Source organism: Pungitius pungitius, chromosome 2 (assembly GCF_949316345.1).
Source record: "Pungitius pungitius chromosome 2, fPunPun2.1, whole genome shotgun sequence".
Taxonomy (NCBI): Eukaryota; Metazoa; Chordata; class Actinopteri; order Perciformes; family Gasterosteidae; genus Pungitius; species Pungitius pungitius.
The window spans coordinates 11,089,212-11,115,081 of NC_084901.1; the positions used below are offsets into that span (position 1 = coordinate 11,089,212).

General features: G+C 42.6%; 2 protein-coding genes across 6 annotated transcripts in view; one reads left to right on the forward strand and one right to left on the reverse strand.

Moving 5' to 3' along the window:
* Window positions 1-2: 2 nt before the first annotated feature.
* Window positions 3-21,434, reverse strand: zdhhc17 (zinc finger DHHC-type palmitoyltransferase 17). Of its 2 annotated transcripts, XM_062560386.1 has the most exons (18): window positions 21,306-21,434; window positions 20,980-21,083; window positions 14,669-14,772; window positions 14,082-14,204; window positions 12,220-12,297; window positions 11,009-11,153; window positions 10,645-10,709; window positions 10,131-10,293; window positions 9,899-10,024; window positions 8,744-8,886; window positions 7,562-7,664; window positions 4,925-5,047; window positions 4,192-4,254; window positions 4,001-4,094; window positions 3,380-3,463; window positions 3,129-3,286; window positions 2,949-3,043; window positions 3-2,818 (listed from the first exon to the last, which is right to left on the reverse strand). In XM_062560386.1, the coding sequence occupies exons 2-18, from the start codon at window positions 21,040-21,042 to the stop codon at window positions 2,680-2,682; spliced, it is 1,869 nt and encodes a 622-aa protein (XP_062416370.1). In that variant the 5' UTR covers window positions 21,043-21,083; window positions 21,306-21,434; the 3' UTR covers window positions 3-2,679. The 2 variants fall into 2 exon arrangements, with proteins under 2 accessions (XP_062416370.1, XP_062416369.1); XM_062560385.1 differs by lacking the exon at window positions 21,306-21,434 and having other exon boundaries at window positions 20,980-21,101.
* A 771-nt stretch (window positions 21,435-22,205) lies between these two features.
* Window positions 22,206-25,870, forward strand: part of osbpl8 (oxysterol binding protein-like 8) — a 69,417-nt gene continuing 65,752 nt past the window's right edge. For all 4 annotated transcript variants that reach the window (XM_037461616.2, XM_037461618.2, XM_037461619.2 and 1 more), the window contains exon 1: window positions 22,206-22,567. The gene's annotated coding sequence lies outside the window, so the exon portion shown is untranslated. The remainder of the gene's footprint in view (window positions 22,568-25,870) is intronic.

A 25,870-nucleotide genomic window follows, 5' to 3' on the forward strand; every position in this document is an offset into this window, starting at 1 on the left:
CGCATGTTCACATTTGACTGTATTTTATTATTAAAGCCATTAAAACTGAACCATGCCCATATGTCTACATCTGAAGCGGGGTTACAGTGATGTCTGGAGGTGGGCAGAGAGGCACTGGAGATTATGTGCTTAAACTTTTTTGGGATTTTTGTATATATTTAATCATTCCGCATGGCGAGGGGGAGACAGAACAGAGACTTTTCAGGCTGCTGGAAGAACTCGTGAGGACCGATACAGCTTTGACTTCATGTCCTAGATGAGCTCTGCCCTGGAAAACCACAAAGCACCAGCCTTGTCCCTTAAAAGGCAATATTAGAACACAAGTGGTTACTTACTGCTATGATATCAAGTTGCAACCTTCGACTTTTAACTCACGCACACAAGCCGGTGTGTTGTCTTTGCAGGGCAGAAATGACAGTCAACCACGGATGACAGTCATCATCAAGATTTGGGGGGGGGGCATGGAGCATTGATGTAATCGTTCGTTTCTGATGATGAAGATGCAAACACAAGGCCTGGGGCCTTAATGAATTAGAACCTCCCCGCTACCCCTTAAACTATTGCATTATCGCATTTCAGCTTTTAAAAACAAAACAAAAAAGTCGGCGTCTGCCTTAGTTCTCTAGTGTCTTTGCTTTACAATTTGTACATCCAGTGGTATAACAAACCCAGCGGTATAAGACATAGAAATGAAGAAATCTAAAAAAAACCTTTAGGATGACAACAGAGTCCACAAGCATGGAACATTCAATTACACACCTGCTCAGGAGAGCCCGACTATAAAATCTGGCCCCCTGAAGAAAAAACACTAAACACACTGGATTTGAGAATTATAATGGATTTAAAAAAAAAAAATACCGATGAACGGAAAGCAGAAAAGTACTTGCAAATACTCAACATTCACTATATACAAACACGTGGCTTGCCGAGCTGTCACCATGGGGACGACTACAGGGTCGGGTTGATGGGGGGGGGGGCGTGAGAGCCCAGCTGTCCCGAGCATGGTACATGCAGTGGTTAGTCCTCGGCAGGGTAACGTAAGGGTACTCAGGGGTTAAAATGCCTATAGACAGCAGTGTGGGACATCACTAGACGCTACGCTCGAACACTTGCAGTAGAGTCACTTCATCTTCTTTCCGGTTGGTTCGAAGCAATCGCTGCCCCAAACTCAGGAAAAGAAAAAGAAAGTCCAGGAGCACCTTCAACTAACACTGAAAAAGGGAAATAGTTAGAGAAAGATATTGTTTATGTACAGGTGCACATTCTTTACACTTCAGTCCATCCTGCTGCTGACTAAGCGGGGGCTAAAGACAGGAAGTGATGGAGTTTGCCATGTCTGATAGGCCCCTCCTCCTCCTCCTCTTCTCTGTAAACAATGGAAGCGTCCGTTTGAAGCGTTGCTGCAGGGCCCAAGTGTTCAGTAACAACCCGAAAAACAAAAAACACAAATAAATGATCAGTGCAATGTTGCAGGCAGACAAAAGACAAACAAAACAAATAAGACTTTACAGCTTTCTTTGAGCAAAACGCACATGGAAAAAAAACGTCCTTGGAAACTCGTCCGTCCTTCCGCCACGTTCCCCTTTCATACTGCTAATAAATACCCTCGCTATAAAGAGTTGTACTGTTCCTGGGCTTCCTTGTCAAACCGCTTCAGGTACTTTTTAATCATTTATTCTCATAAAAACCTACTCAGCTAAAATGATGTGAAATGTAAAAATGGTGGCGCTAGCACATAGTTACTTCATCTATAAATAGTTTTAAAATAAATATACCTGTATCACATTGTATGTAGGAAATTCTGTTGCCTCTAGGGCGGCCGCAGCTGGAGGAGTCACGCACTACCGCCTGCGTCCGCGGTGTGAGGCCGCCGCCCTCAGGCTGCGATAAACCCAAACCACTTACATTTTTCCTAAAACTCCGTCTCAGCTTCATCTCAACAGGCAAGAAGCCGGACTCCTGCAGCAGTTTCACCCCTTACATAACTCGGACGAGTTCAACTGTGATGGCAAATCCTCATCAGCTCGACTCGTCACGGTGCAAAATCAAGACCGTTTAAATGAAAGACATTCCTTTCTATCTCTAATTTACTGAAAAAAACAACAAAACCCTCCCATTAGCCTCCCTGGCCGCCGCAGTTCACTTTCACAGGAACAACATACCTCCTGAATAAATCAAAAAAACATACTGGGGCACCATAAGGACATGAGGGGGGGGGGGGGGGGGTACTGCAACATTATGGGGCTGCTGTTTCTGCAGCGGAGTGTTTACGGTTCAAACAGAAATGCTTTTATTTTGTATAGAACTCCTGTGGTCCGTCAGCCTCTCTCCTCTCCGTTTGAGCCTGGCAGCACGGCACCGTCCACAAGGGCTGAGGAGAAGAGACGAGGTGGAGGGGTGGGACGGCGGATGCTGTTGAATAGTTGTAGTAGTAAGAATAGCAGTAAAGGGGGCGGAGGGGGTGTGGGTGTGGTGTTTTCCCGTAACAGCATGCTAGTCCTGGCTGATTTTTTTGTTTTTCCAAGTCTTTTGATCGGTGTGAGAGAGATGGTCCAAAGAAAGCAAGCGCTCTGGAGAACAGCGGCGCTTGGATATGAACGCCGGTGTGGGGGGGCGGGGAGCGGAGGGTCTAAGCAACACTGGGCTCCCTCGGCCCACCTTCCCCTTTGTTTTCCTCCTCTAGACCAGTTGGTAGCCTGAGCCTGACGTCTGGTCGTACTCTATTGTGTACTGTGTGGTCCAGTCCACCGCCACAGGTCGGATCAGACCGCAGCAGCGGATCTCAAAGAAATCAATGAGGTTTCTGATGCAGCCGTGGCTGCAGAGGGACGGAGAGAGGGAGGAAACAGTCAGTGCCATGGTAACGACTAAAGAGTACCATCCCCTATCTTCTCAGAACTACAGACACACGGCTCTGAGTAGTAAACACACAAGGGAAGATCACTCACTTGAAAGGGCTTTCGATGGACGTGGCGGTAACTTTAAAGTGCTTGTATCTCCGGGCATTCATCCTCTCGTTGGTGGTGATTCCCAAGGCAGCGATCTAAGGAGTAAAGGCACAGGTCAGCCATTTATGAGTGAGTCTATGCGCGAGTATTACAAGAGCAATTGTAAATGTTTTCCCAGACCTGGTAGAGCTGACACATGATGAGCACGGCCACCCACATAAAGTGGAAGATGCTGTTGAGGAACATCCAGAACATCCAGGGAGAGCAGGAGGCGATCTGGGTCAGGTAGAGCCAGAACCCATCCTTGGCATAATTGGTGGCACAGTGGATCCTCCAGTCTGAGTGAGAGTAGAGCGAGGTGAGGGAGTTAGCAGAGACACGCATCGAGCACAGGGGGAACGAGGAGAAGGGGAGCGGGGCTTTCTACTCACAGGAAATGCAGCCGTATATCATCCAGCAGATCATGCAGAGCAGGAAAAACAGGTAACCCATGAAGTAGCGATGATTTCCACTTCCTGTTCAGGAGAAACAAACACATCATGTGCAGATAATATTATTTACAGTCATTCGTAATTTTCTGTTTGCCTTCTGCGAAGACTGATCTCACCTGATGGGCTGATGGTGTTAATCATTTGTAACTTAAAGTGAATGTTTTCATAAGGACAACTTATCTAAAAAGGGTTCCAAAGAGATATATATATATATATATATATATATATACATATCCACCAGGCTGTGCATCTAAAGGATTAGGGTTATTATTCAGTGTTCACCTGGTACGATAGCAGAAGCACAAACCCCCATGCACTCCTTCCTTCCTGGCATCTGTCTCTGGTCAGATGCCATCTGACACACACAGTGGATTTTACTCTGGTCATTTCTTACTTCTAGTCTTTATAGCCTTCATTATTTTGCGGAAACTGATGATCAAATAAATGAAGAATAACCCTTCATGAAGTACTCTCTATGATGGAAATACAATACAGTGTTTTCAGGGCTTATAAAATATTACGATAAAAACAACTACAAATCCAGTGAGTGTGCTGACGTACCAACACAGTTTCCCACCCAGGGACAGTGGTGGTCGAACTTGGCGATGCAGCGGTTGCACACAGCGCAGTGTTTGGACCTGATGGGCTTCCGTATCTGTCAGGATAAAGTCACAAGAGAGCAAAGAGCTTGTATTATTGGTTCCACATTTCTCTGCATGTACGGTGATGTAACAGAGGAGTGTGATATTTACCAAGCAGGTGCTGCAGAATATGCTCAGATCAAGACTGCCTGTTTCTGCCAACTCCACTATTGTCTGCAGGAAGGAATAGCGAAACAAAAGGAGGATTTCTGTATTTGCTAAAGCGGACAGAGACATGGCAACAAAATAACTATCTTCAAGCTGAGAGATCCCACCAAACAAAAAGATACAATGGGAGTACAATTACAATTCCATACGGTCATTAATTTGGTTTCTGTTTTTAAGGCAAACATTCTTAAACATAAAAAGGGCTTTGGATTTGACGTAAGACGCAAAAAAAGAAGATTTTTTTTGGTTTGCTTTTACAGCATTGCAGACATGACGTTACTGTGTGAGGACAACAGGAGGTGGAAGGGGACTTTGAAGCCTCTGATGCAGAGGCGAGTCCTGTCCTGTCCTGGACAATGCAGGTTAAATATAGCTCTTCACGGGGCCTGGTAGGAAGAAGAGGCCTCTGTTGTCCCTCATTAGAGTGTGGTAATGAGGGACTTGGACACAGCTCGCTGATGTTAAAACAACTGATGTGGCGCCTGTATTCACTGCTCATGCGTCAAGGCACAGTGTGGAGGATCCCCCCCCCCCCCTCCGCTCAGGCTTTCCTTTTAAAGCTTGCTTTTACAGTGCTAACAAACCCATTCCCTGCACTTACCTTTATACACTGAGTGGAGTAAAAAACGACAAAAAGAACAAAATCCACGTAGGTCCACCATGATGCTGTCTTTACCTTTTTCTTCTGCTCCTCGGACGCTTTGATGATTCCCGGGTCAGACTTCCAGGATTTACCAAAGTTGTAGAACAGTGCGATGGTGTTTATCAGGAAGGGCACGTGGACAGTGGCAAAAGGGAGATGTGCAGCCAAAGGTTAAGGAAGACAAACAAACATCAAACAAAGGCCAAGTCTAGCATAGCAGACTCTCCGATAAGCAGCGACCTGCCACTGACAGTGAGTGGCCTCTAATATTCTAATAGACCACACGAAGCCATTAATCCTCACAAATATCTGCATAAAGAACTGGGTGTCAAATGGTAAAGTAAAACCCTTAAGGCTCGTCACTGCTCACTTTACGGAGGTGCAGAGTGATCGATGCCTCTCCTCAAATGAGATCGAATGCTTACTCAAGGAGAGATGGTGCTAATCTGCCGCTAGCACCCATTCATCTTTTGAAAGGCAGAGTGGTGAGGAGTTTATTTCGTACAATGTCTCCCATCGCAACATCAAGAGGGCCACAGAGGGATTCCTCAGTTTGGTACTGAAGACCCACAAAGACATACTATTGTGACGCTACATCAGCACTGTGCAAAACTCCAGGGTCACCTGCTGAAAATGCACTCAAAAGCAAAATCCTTTGAGGAAAATATGATCCGATTCTGGGGAAGGCGCACAGCCCCCCCACCCCCCCTCCCCAGCTCGTCATGCGCAATTGAAGGAAACGGTTCCCTAAAACAGGAAAAGGTTAAACGTTTCCACTCGGACTAGATAATCAGGCCAGGACGCTTAAAAAACAGATGTTGGAGTCCTTCAGCCCACAACTCAAATACAAGATTTGTATTATCATCCTTTAGATCCAAGATCAATAATCCAAGTGCATGTTGAAGGGCATTTAAGTGCAGATTCAAGACATTTCTAGAAAATGAAAAGGACCATGCATTCTTTATGCTTTGTTTAATATGAGACGTTGGGTTCATCAAGATAAACTACTGACGGTCAGGTCCGATTACACAACTGCAGAGGAAGAGAGGATAGCAGAGTTAAAAGTCCCAGAGAACGCTCAAACAATTGAAACCAACGTCAGTGGAGTCGATCTCACCTCCCCTGACGAAGATATTTCAGTCTGCTTCAGTGAGCCATGCATGTCGCCATTTATTGTCTTCAGTTTTCATTAAATCATTTTTCTTTTTTATGTTGACATTTTGACTTTGAACTTCCTGCGTTTCCACTAATTCATGTTCACTTCAAACAGAGGATGACCAACTGACCTGGTGAATTGTTGAGACATAAATAGACAAAGTATGAAAGAAAACAAAACAGAACCAAAAATTGCTAACTTCACCAGTGCATAAGAAAAAGCCTTCTTTAAAACACGCACTAGACCATCCACCCACAAAGCACTCCTGATTGTAATATCAAAACATTTGCATAGATACATGCGATAAATACATAACTCATTTATATGCACCAAGGCCACAAGAACCATCTGTCCAACTGAGAGAGAGCGAGCGATAGCGAGCGAGCCAACAGTTGAAAAGGCTGCAGGAGGAAAGCTAACCTCGCTGAGCTGTCAGGAACAGGATTTAACTAAAAACCCACCATTACTGGAGCGAGATACATGGCAGAAACAACAAAAGAATAAATGATCGCTGGAGGCATAACGAGAAGAATCCCTTTTGGAAAGGAAACTTCTCCGGACAAGAAGGAACTTGCCTGCTGTCTAAAGGGGCAGCTTGTAATCCGTGTATGAATGAACATATACTAGACTGAAGGCTCATACGGAGCTTCACCAATGCGCTTTGAGGCTCAGGGCACATCAGGAGCATGTCTGTCTATAGTACATTTCCTTCCATCAATTCCATCTGTAGACACTCCACACTCAACATGCTAAGAATAAAGAAGCATTTAAAAGGAACAGATAACAGAACAATTTTCCTTAACAATAACCTCAGGTCAAAGTTATCTTACCCTCTTTCCTTAAGCACAGCAGTGGGGCAGAAAATCAAATGCCTTCCACGAACCAAAAGCCCTCTCTCACCATTAGGTGATTAGTGGCTTATGAACAGAAAGGCAATTCCTCAAATCACTGAAATCCGAGAGTAGCTGCACTCAAGTCCACTGCAGCTCTTTGGAGTCGCTTCGTTGGGTTTCGCCCAGCAGCCACCAAACTTTGGACTAAAAACTCAAACAATGGACAAATTGGTTCTACATTTTCACTTAAATCTCCATGACAGTGAGACTGTTTGATCCTGCACGTGCCTGCACTCTTCTCCTCTGCAACCTAAAGGCATCACAGGCAGCAATGAAAAAATAAGCATACTACCCATATCTCATTGACATTCTCCCCGTTCAGAGATCACACATGTGCAATTTAATAATTAGTTGAATTATTAATGAGCCAACAATAAATAGCCCCCCTTTAATCAGCATGTGACACAAGGCTATACATTGTCGTTGTTTTCCAGACAGTGCCCCAGGTCTGCAGGCATTGGAATTTCACTTTCTTTTTTTGTTATTCTAAGCCAATCGGCTAATGACCGTTGTCTAAAGATCATTCTTCTCTTCTCATTTAACTTGCAGCCAGATAAAGCAATTTTCGCAATATGGCGTGAGAAAAGTAAAGACTGATGGCTTCTTAAGACAGAAAAGGATATCGTTCCAAAACCAGCAGAACCAGGTGGCGTACATCCAGAACTTGGTGGCCAGATAGATTCCCAGAGGGAGAGCGCTGTGCATGGAGTGGTCAAAGAAAGCCCTGCAGAGAGAGAAAAGAAAGGGGGGGGGAGGGTCGCACTCATCAGCAGTGTGTTTTAAAATTGTTATATGTTCAGTTTAAAAAAAAAAATGTAAGTTGCATTTCTGTCGATTACAACTTATTTTTATTTTATTATTTCTGTATTTAAAAGCCTTTAACTGGCATTGTTCCCACTGCACTGCTCAGCTCATAACTCATGTTCTCAATAAACCACGGCCCCCCCTGCAGATGTGAACCAATGCAAGCTTGGGTATTAGATGGGAATCCTGCAGACAGCGGCAAAAATAAACAGAACCATAACCTGCAGCTGGACTCACAGCCACCATTGTTTTTTCAACAAGTATGTCAGCAAAGAGAAGCCTACACACTGCGTAATGCGTGTTATTTTTGTCTCCGAGCAAACAATAGTGAGGGGCATAACAAACTACAGCAGCAGGACCAGGTGGCAGTGGTAATGGGGCTTATGTGGGGGCAGCTGTGTGTGTGTGTGTGTATGTGTGTGTTTAAGGGAGTACTTCTTAACAAACGGCATTGAATGTTGGGAATTAAATGTGTGTTTGCACACAACAATATGTGCATGTGCAGTTTATGTTCTGGTGCAATAAATACTGCATCTATTCAGTGGTGGTAAAATCAGATGTAGTATGCCGTATAGGTTAGGTGTCAGTACATTGGGACTAGTATTGTCCTCTGTAAGAATTGAAGAGGTCGCCTGTGACCTTAATTCCTCGACAATCTGCCATGACTGCGGTTTGACAAAAGACATCCACAGCAAATACGTAACTCGGCAGTCGTAACAAACGAGTCCAGTGTGGAGTGTTTGAGTGATTTGGGCCACACTGAAAAGGTTTGAGAGACTAGTTGTTATTTAATGCACAAAACAGTTGTGGATAAGCTATGATAATTCAACAATACAACAAACAATATGAATATGATAGTATAATAGATAATACTATAATGTTGTTAATATAACCATGTACTAAGTAGAACATTGACGTCAGTGAATTTAAAAAGACATGAAATTCCCTGGTAATACTATGCTAGTGTGTTATCTGGGTCTTTGGTCGCCGGAGACGTACTTAGAGAGGCACTGCACGGTGACCCAGACGCCGGCGTACATGAGGCCCTTAATCAGCCACGAGTCAATGTCCAGGTCAGCGATGAAACCAACCAGCCAGATGACCAGGAAGGGTGTTGCCAGCATCACTTTCTGCCTGAAATCCTGCAGGAAAAAGATTCAGTAAAAAGATCAAATGGTGGAAAAAACAGGGGGAAGACAAAACATTTTGGGCAAACTGAGAAAATGAAGATTAGTAAGAAACATGGACGCCAGAGAAGAGTGGGGGGGCATCTACCTACTGGCTGATCACCAACGCTGAACTCATATTCAACAGTTTCTAAAGGAGTGCAAACAGCAGCTTGTTTGAAATGTTAGAAAAGTTATCAGAGAAATCTGACTATTCATGATTCAAAAGGTTTCATGGTTAAAAAAAACAGCAAATTAAGTGTATAATATCAGTATAATAATCAGACATTGCATATTTTTATAGTTATTTGTATAGAACAATATTTGTCTCTCTCAGCTGTGGAGACGTATAGAAAGGGAAAGACCAAACCAAAGAAGTATTCTACAAATCTAGTTACCTAGTTAATCTAGTTAGGCCTTTAAAGGTCTACTGACCAGGGACACAAAGCTCAGCTGGGCATCAATTCTAGTCGGGTTTTTAAATACTAACTTCCTGTCTAATTCTAAAAGTTACCTTCTTTAACTAGTAAAATCCCAGCAGACAAGTGGAAAGACAACACACGTTAAAAACTGTTTAGTGTATGCATTCACAATCTTTTAATTTTGCAAACAGAATCTGCAAAGAAACATTCATCAGACACAGCTAGTCATTTAAGAGCCGTCTCCTTGTCTGACTGTCTGATTGTGGGCCATTTTAAACTGAAAGGTAATCCCAATCGCAGACACGCTGTGAGGCCGTCCCCCGGTTCAGTGTGGACAGGCTGAGCAATCCATCTGGACTGAGACTGGCCATCAAACACAAAGGTGTGTGTGTGTGTGTGTGTGTGTGTCTTCACAGCAAAGATTAGATGGTTCACGTGACCCGAAAGTATTGGGTCTACTCGTTCAAATTTTGAGCCCACAATAAATTGCTTGATGTTTTTTTGTACACCCCTCCCATCTTGTTTGACGTATATAGGAATGTGTTTGAGCATGTCTGAATGTGTACCTTGTCCATCTTGAGTCTTTTCAGGTAGGAGGGGCTGTCGTAGCCTTTGGCTTGCCGCGCTTCCTGTAAGTGATTGATCATCCAAACGTTCTTCCTTTGCTTGGCAAGATCTAGGGGTGTTTCGCCCTAAAAACAAACAGCAGAAGAACACTCTTTACAAATCAACCATTCCAAGAAGTCTGGATAAATTGAACATATACGGGTGCACCAAGACGGTGATTCGAGCCGCTACCTTGATGTTCTGTGCGTCGACGTTAGCGTTGGCGTCCAGGAGCAGGCTGATGACTGTGGTGTTGCCGGCTAGCACGGCCCAGTGCAGCGCTGTATTCTTGTGATATTTGTCGCCCAGGTTGACGGACACATTGAAGGTCAGTAGCAGCCGGGTGGGATCCACACTGTCACACAAGGGAGGAGAATCGAGTCAAACAAAGAGGCTCGTCACAAGCGATGAACAGAAAGATATTCAGTTCATCAAATATGACAAAAAGAGCATCTAGTTTAAGCACATTTTATTAGCTCAAACCAGATTATGGTGTGTTATTGTGGTTTTTTAGCCTGCAGCAGTTCAACTGTACTGTGTGCATCTGACTTAGTTTCCTACAATATTATTTACAGGCTGTCTGATGGATGTCGACTCATTTATGCATGAGGAAGCTGCGTGTGTGGCTGCAGTCAGCAGATCCATGAAGCTTGAAATTAATCAACGAGCTGTAGCAGCAACACGCTCACATAACACATTTACACACCTGTGTGTCCGGTAAGCCGCCCACATCAGAGGAGTCATGCCGTTCTGATCCATCATATCCACATCCTGAAACAGAGGAAAGATGCAATCAAAAACCCCCAAGGACCTGAATTATTAGTGAGTGTTAGAAAAGACAAGCACTAGGGCTCCCTCTACTGGAGAACACTCCCTTTGAAACTTGTCCCCAGGTGTCCGACAGAACCGAAACGACACAAACACAAACAGGAAAAACAGGAGATATTGTGTTTCTGTCACAGCAGTAAATTTCCTCTACAAGTACAGTTGCTGTTGTGCAATGCCCCACATTGTGAATTCCACAAATACGCAATCTTCCTGACGAGAGCTGCTGTTTTGGCGTTTCCCACCTGTCCTTTGGCGATGAGATAGGCCACGATGGAGGTGTGGCCAAACTGCGCGGCCAGATGGCCGCAGCTGCAGCCCTCGCCATCGATCAAAGAGGGGTCGGCGCCGTACTTCATGAGCTGCACCACCATGGACAGATGGCCTTGTCTGGGAGATCGAAAAAAAACAAACAATGGACGCGTCTTATTCCGACAACTCACCACTCAAAGAGTAACATGTTTCAAATGAACTGTAGTGTGCTCTGGTTTCATTTGATCTGGAGGCGTTTTATGTCTTTATGCTACTGAAAGCTTTGTAGTCTTGTAAAACCAGCCAGTGACACACAGGAACAAATAAGTCCATTCTTTCTCCCGAGGTGTGGTGTGAAGAAGGTCAGAGCCATTTTAACTTGATCACACATTTAGATGCAGAATGGGGGACCGGGCTAAACTCAACAGCCCACAGATCAGGGCCTCATTTACTTCTATTAAGCCGTCATATTTGCACATGAAATGATGTAGCAACATGTGCTGCTGCAACATCGACAGACTCCCTGTCTGCTTTAATCATCTGATGTTTGTCTCAGCTGTCTATCGGGTGATTTGTTATTTGCCTAAACTGCATGTGGTATTGTGGTAAAATGTATTTTATAACAAATTCTTTCTACAAAGTAAACCTCTCCCTGCCGAAAAAGAATCCTCTTAAAGACGGGAATAAATGCAATATCAAAGACTCATCTCAGTTTTGTTTATGACTTTTACTTTGTTGCTTGTAAACTTGAGCAGACGAGGGACAAGGCTGAGGGGCTTTTAAAGGTCAATGTCAGGTGGGGGCCGGGTGGTGTGGAGCTGGATCGAGACACGTCATATTTGTGTGTGTGTTTCAATAATTCAAGATGAGGAGTGAAGCCCCACTGGCTGCTTAGAAGATGTTGGTGAAACCTGTGCCTGTGACATCACTGAGTGAGCATTACAAAAAGGAATCAGACCATCAATCAAGCAGAGTCCTAAATGTGTGTTTAAAGGAGAGATTTAGAAATCTCTTCTTTGAAACGGACAATGGATTACGATTAGGGAAGCTAATCAGCTAAGCTAGAATCAGATCTTTTCTGTTATGACAATTAGTGAAATAAATTTGAAGAATCTAAAGGAAACATTCTATTGTTAAAGCATCAAATTAAAGGCTTTGTGAAATCCAATATATCCACCAAATGGCACATGTGCGTGTGTATGACCTGGTGGCCCAGTGCAGAGGTGTAGAGTTGAGGTCTCCTCCCAGCTGGTCCACTATGGCTCCCTTGGTTATGTAGTACCTGCACACAAACAAAATAGTCAGGTTGTACTTCATACAGCCTCCATTCACCAGACAATCTCCTGTTGATAAGCTAATCAAGGTGTGGGCTGCACTAATGGTTTGAAAACCACAACTCAATGTGACCGTTGGCTGTTCTTCTGACAAAATGCTGGGACCCAAAAGCCACACAAAGAGTGCACAGTATTCAGCACAGAGTCAGAGTCAAAAACAGTTCTGCAAAGCAAAATGCTAAAGTTGCACTGGAACTGTTATTGAAAGTGGAGAACACAAGTAAAGCTGAAAATAATCACTGTCTAATAATTTTACAAATGTTTCTTCTCAGAGGATTTATTTGTTTTATGCAGTGGTACATTGAATATATCTTTAGATTATGCGTCATATAAAGCCATGGTATACGGTAAACACCAATTATATCCTTGAATTGCTGTAGTATCAACTGTTTCAAGCAGGAATTGGAGAAAAGTAGAAGAGTTGCTGAGAGGGTCGATCACTATCAGCAATATTTGGAGAGCAGACCATGTACATCTGCAACATCAGCCTTTATATTGCTAGAAATGCATTATGCCGGATTTCCCTGAGTGACCTAAATACAGCTGTTTAGAAACAGGGTCATAGTCTTCCATTAATTTGGGGCGAAGAGCTCAGTCAAACAGGGTAATTTAACATCAGCAAAGTACACAGGAAACGGGTGCTCAAGTAAATTAATTACCCCACAAAAAAGTAGCAAATCAGCTGCATTTCTTTAGGTTTATGTAACTTGAAGGGATGTCACAACAACTACTTTTTGTTGTGCGCTATATTGCATCAAAATGCATTGCGATAAATATTATGGCAATGTTTAGACCATTTTATGCAATTGAATACACAATGACCATATAAAAGCATTATAACGCAAGTACGCTTTTTCAAAGAACACGTTTTATTCTTCAGAATATTCGGAATCGGAATGTAAAAAAATTAATAATAAACAAGCTCTTAACAAAATAATAATATATACACCTTTGTTAACAAAAAAAGTACAAGGGACACAGAGTGGGGCGAAGCATGGGTCTTGGTGCGATGCGGAAGGGTTTGAGAAAATGTGTTCACCGAGAAGGCAACTGCACCTGCCGGGGGGGGGGGGGGGGGGGGGGGGGGTTGGCCCATGGGCTTCAACCGCCAGCAGGGTGACGCACCCGGGAGCAACGTAGGGCCCCGCGGTCCTGTGCGTGGCCCTCCTGGCAGAAGAGGCGGACCGGCAGTTCCCAGGTTGAAAACTTGCTGGGTGGTTGTGTTTTAGGTTGAATTGCTTCTTTTTGTTGCCACTGTTTTTAAGTCAACATTATGTCTATTGGCTCTCTTCCTTCATTCGGCTTAAAGCCAAAATGTTCCGACACCGGAGCCAAAGATTGCAGCTTCGAAATGAAGTCCATTTGGACTTGTTTATCCTAACTGGCTCGGCTGTAGATGTTAAAAAAATAACACTAACACATAACACGGTGGGTTCACGCCGTCTCTTCACCGGTCGGTGTCCGCTCTGTGTGTGTGTGTGTGTGTGTGTGGAGATGCTCCTAAGACCTGACTCCCATTTTGAAAAAGAAAGAAGACGAGAGGACCGAGGCTGCGTGATGGACAAAAACTTGTGACATTCAATTATATTTAAAAATTAAAAATGATTGTAATATATCCACCAAAAATGATCGCGCTCATTTTCACATAAGTCAATTTATATTGATTACTGCGCCAGGCCTACACAACCATCTGTGGCACCAACAACTTGGTACAAAATGGGACTGGACTTACTTGACGAGATCTATCCTGTTGTTGATGGCGGCCCAGTGAAGGAGTGTTACGTTTTCTTTGTCTGGCTGCCGGACATCAAAGCCCGCCTCCACCAGCTCCCTGCAGCGCTCAAAGATGCCGTACCTGAAGAAGAGGGGCGCAGAGGAATAACACATTTCATCTCAATCACAGACAAATGTTCAGGACATAAAAGCAAACCCTAACACAACACACCTTGGTGTCTCAAGTAGTATTGAGGGTATTATCCTACGCAAAGCCTCTTTTGTGTTGTAGATAGACCAGATCTCCCCACATTCTTTCATCACTTTGTGAGCCACTACTTTAGCATATGCAGATTAAGACAACCACAGATCCGGATCCAAAATATTTGATGACTTTTGATGTACCAAAGCTAGAGGTATTACCAACAGATATTATCATCTGTTTTCAGAGTAGAGGAAAACATTAACTTAATGACACCTTAGCTCAGACTGAAAGTAAAAACAATGGCGAAACCAAACTAATCCATTTATCATTTCTTGAGGTTGCATCACAATCTGACCACATGGCCCAGAGAGCGCTTATCTTGATGTTGATGATCCACTCACTGTGTGGCTTTGACAATGTCCCAAGTGCTGTAGTCGTCCACATGGTTTTTACGGCTGACCGTCTCAGTGTAGCCGTGGTTGTAATGACTCTGTGGTTTGATTTCCTAAAACGGAGGACAAGACACAGAAACAGAGAGATAAATATAGGTGGTTGTGGTGCTTTATTAGAGCATATACATCATGTTGGAATACACAAGAATGCCCTTCAATATTGGATGCGGTTGGTAGGCGTGTGTATTATAAACATATCTTCGGATTCATATGAAATGAAGGTGACCCCATTTTGAGCAAATATCAACACTGGGTTGCTAAACTGAAAAGTGTGTAGAGCCTTTAGATCTCCAAAGCCTGCATCCCTGGAGGACATTTTTGCTTGGCCGTGTCCAACGAATAAGACAAAGTCAGTTGCGATGCCCAACGCAGCCCACTCTGTAAAGGAACTCATGGCAAGCTGGGTGGAGCTACAGTGTTATATGATATCACCATAGACTTTGAACTATAAACAACAAATACCGGAGGGAGAGTCAAGGCGCCGTCACACACCCACTTAGTCCTGAAAGCAACATGTGGAAGAACATCCACACTTCACCTTCCAATAGGTGGGTGTGTTTTTACAATGCAAGCTATACAAAATAAGGACGTGCTATCTGACCCCACCCATAGGTTTCAAAATAGTCGCAGTTAAGCTCAAGGTGGGGAGACCGTTGCCATAAAGTCACGCCTTTAATATGCATAATTTAACATAAACTAAATGGTTGGGTTCTATAGATATCCCCTCCAATTACTGTTGTCAGCAACCAGGGATGGTAAAGCTCTAGTTTTTGTAGCATGGTCGGCCTACTGGTTGACTAGCCTCAAGTCGATATTTGAGGACACTTAGTTTTGGACTTTTAAAAGTGCGAGACATGGCTGCTTGGTGTGAACATGATTAATGACTTGTCAACAGCTATAATTATATTATCAAGTGCAGCATTGCACAGCAGTGATTGCTGAAATGAACTATATTTAATGCCACTAGTTCTACCTGGCAGGTTTCTGCCAATGAGTCAAAATGTCTGCGAGAGATGTGTGTGTGAATTGAATTCCTCTGGAATCAATAAAGAAACTACAGGATGTGAGTGATAGTCTCAATTTTAAGCATCAAAACATGAGAGCAAAATAACATTATTGGACAAGAGACAGGCATGACTGAACTACTCAATTCATCCAGTGGAAACGTCCTCACTTTGAGACACTTTGAGTCCAGAGATTGCGATATTAGAAGTGTGAAATAACGGCTTTGGGCCTAAAACAGAAGGGTTTATATATTTTTATCTAAATCTGTCACACAGCTGTGGTGGCTGTGCAACTCTCATTCAATTAGCCACCATAGCAACATCAGGAAAAACCGTGATTAGCCTTCCGGACCCATAAACAAGGGCAGAGTGTGGTAGACACAGAGCTACCACATTGCCCTTTTGCCATTCAGATTTTGTGGAAGAACTGTCATTTTTGTTTTTACTTTGCTGCTGCTACTTTTTTACAATGAACTAAAAACCAAATCACCAGAGTTACGTGGAGTCTCGGTCTAAATGCCGCTAATGTAAAAATACAGAAGCAACACACCAGAAATATGCTTTAAATAAACCGTAAAACCAACATTTTATGCCACGTATGTATAACTATAGATATGCCTGAACAGGTCAAATAAATGAAACCCCTCACATTCTCCATTCTCTTGCTATCTTGATGAATAAATAAGACTGAGGAGGAGAGTGGAGACGGGGGTGTGAAGGAAATATTTTATCCCGGTTTTATTAAGGTGCCTTTCTAATTTTCACAGCAAAGTTATGGTAACTTGCAAATCCTTAAGATCTGTTTCAACTACACCCCGTGCAATTCAGTCTAGATTGGCAGCCAGATAAAAGTCAAAGTAACTCAAGTGTGATCGGGACTGAACAAGAGCAAAAATCTTCATCTTGATTTTCAATTGAGCTGAAAGGAATGTCTTTTGAGGGACCGGATGAAGACGTCCTGGATAGAAACCCTCGGACAGCTGCTGTTAACTCACCTTCTTCATCTCAACCTTCCATGGAGAGAACCTTCGACCCCTTCCCAGTTAGCCCTCTGTTCCATTTCTTTTAGTCATTTAAAAAGCTGACCCTGGCCTTTTGTAACTTTCTCGATGTGTATTTCTCCAGACAAGGAAGGGACCCATCTGCCAATACCTGGGCTTTGGGTATTGGCCGATAGCTGGTAATGATCCAAAATCAGTGTGCTCATCAGTAGCTGGTAATTTTGAACGTGCGCTGGAAACAGGAGCTACTTAGCAGCCTAGAGATGTTGTTTATCGCTACATGTTGGCATATACATATATATATATATACATATATACATATATATATATATATATACCTTATAATTCCATGACTCTACAGCATCACCTAACTATAAAGCCTTAAAAACAAACTCATCGCCTCCGCAATTGGTTAAATTGCGACGACGGGCATTACAAACAAATTGCCGTAGAGGAAAAATTTAGGTCTGCAGAAGAAGTAAAGCAAACAATGTGCTGGCGCAGAGGGTTCAGGGCCTTGTGCAGAAAATCTCAAGGAGAGATCACCTCCAAGAGATAAGTGGAAAATGGGTGGAAGAGAACAATTGCTTGACCGAAGCAACATTTATCTGGAAAAAAAGACAAAGACTGAATAGACACCGATAAAAGCCCCAAAAACGCCAAAACGGACAACAATTCCAATCTCTAGAGGTGAATATGAAAATGAGTACCAGTGTGTTCAGGTCAGATCGCAAAAATTACAGGAAAATCTTCACATTAAACAGTGCATAAAATACTTATTATCACAAAAGACATTTCCTGTCTTATGGATTTTGCATTTTACATTGTACACATGCCTCTGGGTGATGCATAAACAAGTAGACAGGCAGCAGTGATGTAATCCTGAATACATTGAATTTCTTGCTCATTTTCATCCTAGCCATAGATTTTAGGTTAGTATTTTCTGTTGGGTGAGGCAGCCGCCCCGGCTTTTGTTCAAGCGACATATGGCAGACGCTCCTTGGAAGGGTGGAGGTCACATATCTTGAGCCAATTTTTCAGTTTACAGTAGGAACAGTAAAATAGGGATGGCAAATTTATTGGCAATCAACATCCAAAATCAGAATAAAATTATAATATTTTAGCACTGCAACAGCTACATTGCTTTTTTTCTTCTTGCTGGTTTTGGCCGTAGCTCAAAATCAGATTTGATTGTAAATGGGAGACAATTCAATAGTCAAGGCATAGTTTATGTCACAGAGAAGTAGATGTTTTATGAGGGAAATAATGTGAACGCTCTAAGGAAACAGAATTTCCAATTTGTAAAGTATCAAATCAACAGCCTCAATGCTTCTTTATGTGCCTTTTATGCAAAAACAATCATTTGCGTTTTTAAATGGGAAATTGGTCCTTTACGTTCCTCCAGAGAAAGGAAATGTTTGCAGTCGACATGCTGAACTGGTTCAGAGAAAATGAAAGCTCATTGGGCTTGTGAGCATGTGGCTCGACTTCTGATGCTCCAAATTCAGGTGCCCAACTCTACTCTCCTCAACAATCTACCCAGTGACCCAGATACCGAGCAGCAACCTGCTGAAAAGAGGGGCAACTTTGAACCAAGCAAGCATAGGCAAAACAAACCAAATCTATGAAGACGCTATCCCTGTCAGACATATTCGCATATATTCAATACGACAGGCGTATGTGCTCCGAAAGGTTTAATTGACACTTGCGCTGATGGCAACTCTAAACTCATTACGCCTTGACCGATTGGAGGGAAATAAACTGAGGATATTGGGCTGTGGAAGTCAGTCAGAGTTGGTGGGGCTGAGGTCAAAATACAATATTCTGCATGATATTCCTGTTTGTTTGTTTATTTATTTAATGTGAATAGCCAGGTACCCCCTTGGGAGCGCTTAGGTGCAATGAGGCTGTTGGACAATGGGGCGAAGACAACCAGCTCTGGACTTTTAATTCGGACGGACAGATTACTGGCATTTCATTTGCTCTCATCCTCATAATATAATAATAATTCTAATATCTGTTAGTTGCTCTAAGCTGACATCATATTTTGTGCATGGCGGGAACATTGTATCAATAAATGACAGGACCCTTGTTTTCACACCTCCCACACACTGCAATAGCACAGAAATTTCTGATTTTAGAAAAGATAAATTGAACATCAGCATTCTGTACATTTCACATTCAAACAAATGCAGTCAAACAATTGCCAGAAGAAATAAAGTGATGCTACAGCATTCTGAGCTTTAGACAAAGTGTAAGCACAGTTATGTGCTTCTATATAAAAGGGTAAACAAAATCACCTACACGGTCTCTGATCTACAATTTGAGTTGGTTGGATATTTAATGCCCTTCCTGCAAAACAGAGTTAAATTGCATAAAAACATGTATTTTTTTTTAGAAATAAGCAGCTACCTTTCTCAGACTGTGTTTTCGTATCGGTTTGCAAAATGACACACTGGCTGCAGCTCTTACACTGAAACCCAGAATACTCCACTAAGTTGGTATGAGTTCTTGTGTGACTTCCCAATCAGGTCGAGCCACAATAAAGGAATCTATTAACCCTAAACTGAAAATATCCAGGTGGAAAGCTTCAACAGTTTAAATTTGAATATCATAGAAAATAAGGCTTTATCCTAAATTATAATCAATAAACTTCAAATTGTAAGATGTAGAAATTTTAAATAACGTCATCTACAGTCTTCCACTATCTGATACTCCTTCCTTTAGGTAAACCAACCTGACCAGATTAACACACAGTACGTGCCTTCACATATTTCCCATTTAGGTGTCATGTATAAACTGATAATCCATAATGCATTAGAAGCAAATCTATTTTTGGAAATTTTAATACATTGGACAGCATCATTACCATTTAAGTTCAATAATGGAATAAATTGTAAGCAGGACTTTTAAATATTATTTTTTTACTGGAAATAAAATATAGGAATAATTTCAATTGCGCACTGCCAGGATTAAAAGGTACTGAGCATGAGCGTAAATGAACCCACTTAACTGCAAACCGTAAAGCAAACCAGGAATGCGGAGAGAAAAAGCATGCCAACTATCAGAGGAAACTGCTGTATGTAACATGAGCTCTTCCTGACAGTTGGATCACCTGCAAAGCAGAAATACAAACACATAACGAGGCTTTGTTTAAGATGCAAAATAGCTGAAACAAAACTATCCACAGAACAGATGAATGCATCCCAGCTCTGTAGCAATATAGATCACTATATGCAAGTGATGCAGAACAAATAAAGTGTAAATTTAAAGCCTTTGGTTTGTGATGGGCAACACAGCCTATGACTCTATCATCATTTAAGTTGCCTGTGCTGGATATTAACCACAGGCAACCAGTCATGCAACGGATGTTGTGCAGTAAAAAAATAATAAAGCTAGGTAACTTGTGGAAATACAACTTCCTGTCGGCTAGGTGTCATCGGCTAACGATGCCACAATAGGCCTTCCAGCTACAATGTGATTTCTTTATTGTGTCTGTGTTAGAAAGAAGATGATTTCAACAGGATTCCTTTGTGTTCATTGAAAATAATGAGTTCATCTTGACTCGCATTCCTAGCAGAACAATGTCCAACAGTTTTAAAAACAGAAATTGAGATAAAGTAAGATAACGTTACTGTAAATACCTTCCGAGGAGAACTGCTTTAACATTAGGTAAGCTAGCTGACAGCAACCACACGGTGTCACGTTAACTACACGAACATCGAGAACAATACAAAATGTGTAATTTCGTTCTCATTCATGCCGTTTATTTGAACTTATTAGGATTTTCGAATGGCCGTACACTTCACCCCAATTTACATCCCTGCAGCTATGCCAACCACCACAAGAAGCTTCGCTAATGTACAAACCTACCGTCGTATGACTTAAAGGATTAACGTTAAATAAACATAACGTGCATTTGACCAATGACAGACATGGGTACACAGCATACAGTCTCGTTTGCTTGCTGCACGGTGTCACTGTCACATAAAGAACCACCAAGCAAAACGTTAACATTTACATGAACATCTGCCAAGCATTTCCTTGCTATGCAGCAGGAGGAGGAGGGGGGCTAGCGTTAGCACCTTTAGCATCGTTAGCTTCCTGCCACCCCCCGCCGTTGTTCCTGCAGGGGGCATCGGAGTTTCTGAAAAAGCACGGCAACCACCCGCAGCCACCAGCACACCGACGGGCGTAATGGGTTTTGTGTATGTTTATGTATCCGTGCGAAGACATTGAAGTCCAATGACCATACCTCGGGATGGAGAATAGGGACGCAGCCAGCTTCTTTCTCATATTCCTCCATCGCGTCGGCCATCTTGGTGGTGAGGTTCGCAGAGCATTGTGGGAAACAGGAGGCTGCGGGTAGGGGGGAAACAAACAGAGGAGGAGCAGAAAGGAGCAGTAAAAAAAAAAAACACTGACGAAGGACAGGCCATACAAGACAGGTCAAATATGTATAGCATATTCCGTGACCCAGGGAAACTAATATGACGCAAGGATTTATATCCCCGCAATCAAATTCAGTTACATACATTTGTGTTACAGAATATAATATTTAAATAAAATGAAAATCCTTACATGGTTTCTCCTGTGTTTATGTGCACAGTGGATATTGTCAAATATAGAAAGACATGGGTGACATCTGACAGTTCACAGGAAGGCCAGAAGCAACCCCCGTGGAGCATGGACCACATTGCAGTTACTAATTCTTGCCGATAGATGTTCTCCATGTCCTTTCGCACTGTGCTTAATGTTGTACCCCATCCGGCGCTGGATGTCACTCTTTATCCAAGCATAAATACACGTAGCTCCTTCCCTAAAAACAGCTGTAGCAATCCCGGACAGTTTATAAACCTGCAGTTGTTAAATTTCAATAATACCGTAGGAAACTTTAACTTTGTAAAATACGTATATGATAAGATACCCGTTATAGTCAGTTTACAATGTGTATCTATATATATATATATATATAGCATCATCATCGCAGCACAGCATCATCGCAAACATAACTAAGTGGTGTCTAGCAAGAATTTGATTGCGTTTGGAGCGAAAGTGGATAGGACGGATCACATGTTTATGATGCCCTGTCACGGGCAAATCAGATGATCACGGAGCGGAAAGAAGGAAGTCTCAGTGGTTTAATTCACAGAGGACAAGAATTAACTTGAGTATATAAATAAATAAGGGTATAAATAAATACAAGAATAAGAATAAATAAATGCTTAAATAGTTACTAAATGAGGAAATACTGAAATGTAGAAATAGATTCATTTAATTATGTTGTGTATACATGCATTCAAGCATTTATTTATAGATTTATTTGTTTATACTTAAGTCATTTTTGTCCTACATATCATCAAGTCACCCAAATTTAAAATAAAAACAGGTTAGTACTAATGCTACTACCACCTATGCTCTTAGTGTCTCGGTGTGCGTGGCTTTTAGCTTGAAATCTACCCGGAAATATTCCGCATCCGGTTTTGTCCCTCTCCGTCAGAACCGTGCGGGCGGTTGAGGGGATATTAGTTGGCTGAATATCAGCAGGAAATAGCATCCCAGAAACGATGAAGACCGTTTTTTAACTGCTCCGACCTCACTATCGGACACTCATGACGCCGCTGGACTGAGCAAGACGCAAGCCATCACAAGCCGAGGAAGTGAACACTTAACGTCAGTAATGAACGTTGTAACGTTGGCGGCTAACAGTTAGCAGTCAGACCAACGTCTCGGAGGACTGCTTTCATATTTACAGCAAGTTTTCCGCCCCCTCCTCGCCCCCTCCCACACACTCCCCGTGAGCCAGACAGACAACGTACCGGGAGACCCTCAACGAAGCAAAGGTAACGTTAAGGGCCACGAAAACACAAATATAAAAGAAACATAACGCGAATGCCGCCTACCGCCGCCTGCTAGTTTCGGCTAACTGCTAAACTCATAATTACGTGACTCCGCAGTCCAGCAGTGCGTGCTATTATGTAACGGTAATAAACCGGGCCATCGATGAATACGTTGTACGTCTTGCAGCTCCTCCGTACGCATCCCGTTCGCTTTACACAATTCTGGGACTAATCTCCTTCTTCCCAGGCAGTTTTAGTATGCAATATGCTAGTGTATACAGCTAATTAAGTGGTGAATAGCAAGTAATGCTTCATTTCATTTCCCTACAACTATTCTGGGGGATGTGTGGCTGAAGCAGTGACATAGAAATCCTTTTGGAAGTGGTGTGTTTCTAGGGTACCATGCGGTGCTGAAAATGTGGCTGCTTTTGCCTCCTGATCTCCCCTGCTGTTTACATATTACCCCCCGCATGCCCGAACATCTGATCATGCTGTAGTGTTGCATGTCCGCAGCCTCCTCGGCCCTGGTGCTCTGTTACCACTTTCACCAGCCACCAGATGAAACTGGAGACTGTTCCTAACACCGGATGCATCAACCAGATCCTGGTCTGTTTAGAGATATCTGATATTAGAAAAAATAGTTATCCACTCCTGCGTGTATGTATTTAACAGAAATGTGTGGTTCCCAGCATTAGCTTTTGGTGGCTAATACAGGTGGTCATTTTTCAATCCCCTTATATTTGAATTAATCAAGAGTTTCTCTAAAATGAATCCAGCACGTTACGGGTTGCTTGCTCTTTCATTACTTCTGGATCTCTATGCTGATTCTCACCCCAAAACTGTTGGCAATTTGAGGGCAACAGTCAGTTGATTCTGTGGCAGCTTTGGTTCTGCCACTTACGTACTGTATTTCCATGTTTTCCATCTACTGCTTATTTGCATGTAAATTAAGGGTAATCCATTCTAAACTTTTGCTGAGGTGAAGCCCATGATCCAGGGTCACAACAGCGACTGGCTCATTTGTCAACCAAATGGAGTTTCCTCTCTGCCCTTCTCGGACCTGGTCCTTTTGCATGCTCACTGCTCTGGCAGACACACTTTGGACTGAAGAATCTAATTTGGGGAGTACTAGTATAAATACTCGCATGGAAATGAAAGCAGAAATAGACATGATGTAATGAAAAAAGTACAGTGGAAAAGGAAACTGTATGCTACGGACAACATTGTTCTGGATTTAAAGACAGATTATAAGACAGTTAGCATGCAGAACTGCAGAACAGAAATTTGTTAAATTTGTCTATTCATTGTTTGCATATTATAAAGCCTTAATGGAGAACCATAGAAAAATTTAACAAGGTCTGTGTTCTGATTGGGTGGTATATTCCAGCTTTACATAAATAATTATTTTCTACAATACATATATGAGGTACTTGCCTGCAATTGGACAAATCAGTGTTTTAGTTGTGGGACATACATGTTCATCCACAGCTGTTTTTCTAGAACTGAAGAGTGGAGCAACCTTGTGTCCACAGTAGCTTTCAATGGCGTTTTATTGTTTAATGTATTTGCACATGAGAAATCTGATATTATCATCAGGACAAAATGCGGTTAGTCATAATCTCAACTGATACCAATATGGAGTATTATCTTTAGGCGTTGTTAAGTAAAGTCTGCTTTTATTGTCATTAATCACAGTTACAGTCCTCAAATGGCTTTACAGCCGCTCCATATTGAGAGAACAATTCAACCCCCTCAGTTTCTGTGCCTCACTGAGCGTCTGTTCACCTGTCGGCAATGCAATGCAAGGCACGGCGACAGCCTTGTCCTTTCCCGCCTCCAGACACTCAGGCTATTAGGAGCCATAACAAATGCTGCGTCTCTCCTGAAGTTATTGAAATGCCAAGGCCAGTGCATCAGTGCTGCCTAATCTTCCCAGCTGGGACACTGTTTTTGGCCGATTGGATGCATTTGCTCCAACAAATGCCAGATGTGCCCAAAGGGAGATAAGTTGCCTCTCCTTTCCCCGTCGGTGTGGATTTTCCCAACAAGCAACTAACCGCTTTAGCATGTTGTTCAGCAGCTTTTGTCAATATCCTAAACAGCTGGTTTTATTCCAATAGAACTAGTTCATTGTCTAGTTTTAATTTATCCGAGGAGCTCAGCTCACCCTCGGCTCTCATACATCAAACACAACTGAACAAATATGGCTTTAATGCGCACCTGTTTTCCGGTGACGACAGGGTTGATCATGCTTTCTTTCGTCGGCCTCACACCAGGTCGGCTGCTGAGCAGAATTTGTTGTGTGATAAAAGAGCGTGGCAGTGTCGAGCCTTTTATGAGTGTCGAAGCCCATTAACTTCAGTGTCCACCCCCGTCTTTCCCCAGACCATAGCTTCAGAGGAAAGGGAACCTTACTGCTGCCCAGTAAACAACGATCCTCTTGGTGGTGTCAATACTGATTTGTTGTTCACAATGTAGCACTGTTAGGGATGGGCGGCTATAAAACATGCCATTCTCCTATGGCATATGTTTTACTGAAAAATCTATATATGGGCCAAACCGCGAGCATTACACCACTACCTCAATGCCGAATGTGTGAGGGCATGCTTATTTCTCAGTAGTCGGAAGAGCCCAAGAGCCGTACAAAGCGGACCGCGTCTAATTTGATTTGCTGCAGTGGTAGCATCAAGAGGAGAGTTCCACAGAAAACTTTGGAAGCCAGGTTATGGTTAAATATGGCTGACCAAGGACATTCCTATGATAAAAGTAGTACTCAGGGCTGCAACTAACAATAGTTTGGAATAATCCACATCTAAATAGAGCTAAAAAATAACCAACGGGGGATTCAGGTATATTGGGACATTTTTTGTAGGGGGTTGCTTCCTGTTTGATGCTGACCACACACCCCTGTGTGATGTCACCTACATTATAGCATTATAGCTACATTGTAGCGAAGCAATGTATTAGCACACCAAACTTTAACATAGCATTTTCAAGGCAGAAGTCAAATGCATTTTCCTTATGCTGTCACAAATTACCTGATGTCCCAATATACCTGAATTTTGAGATTTCAATTTAAAATGGCATTTGTAAATACACATAGAGGCTTCTTAGTTAGCCGCGCTGGTTTAATGGATCACAGTGTGTTACAGGCATAACGTCAACTACCGTATAACCCACAGTATAGGCGCAAGCGCACCAGACTATCGTACATGACAGAATTTAGAAGTACAGCACATAAAAATATATTTGTAAACAATAACCGAAATTGGACAAAGCACAAAATATATACAAGACCACAGATTG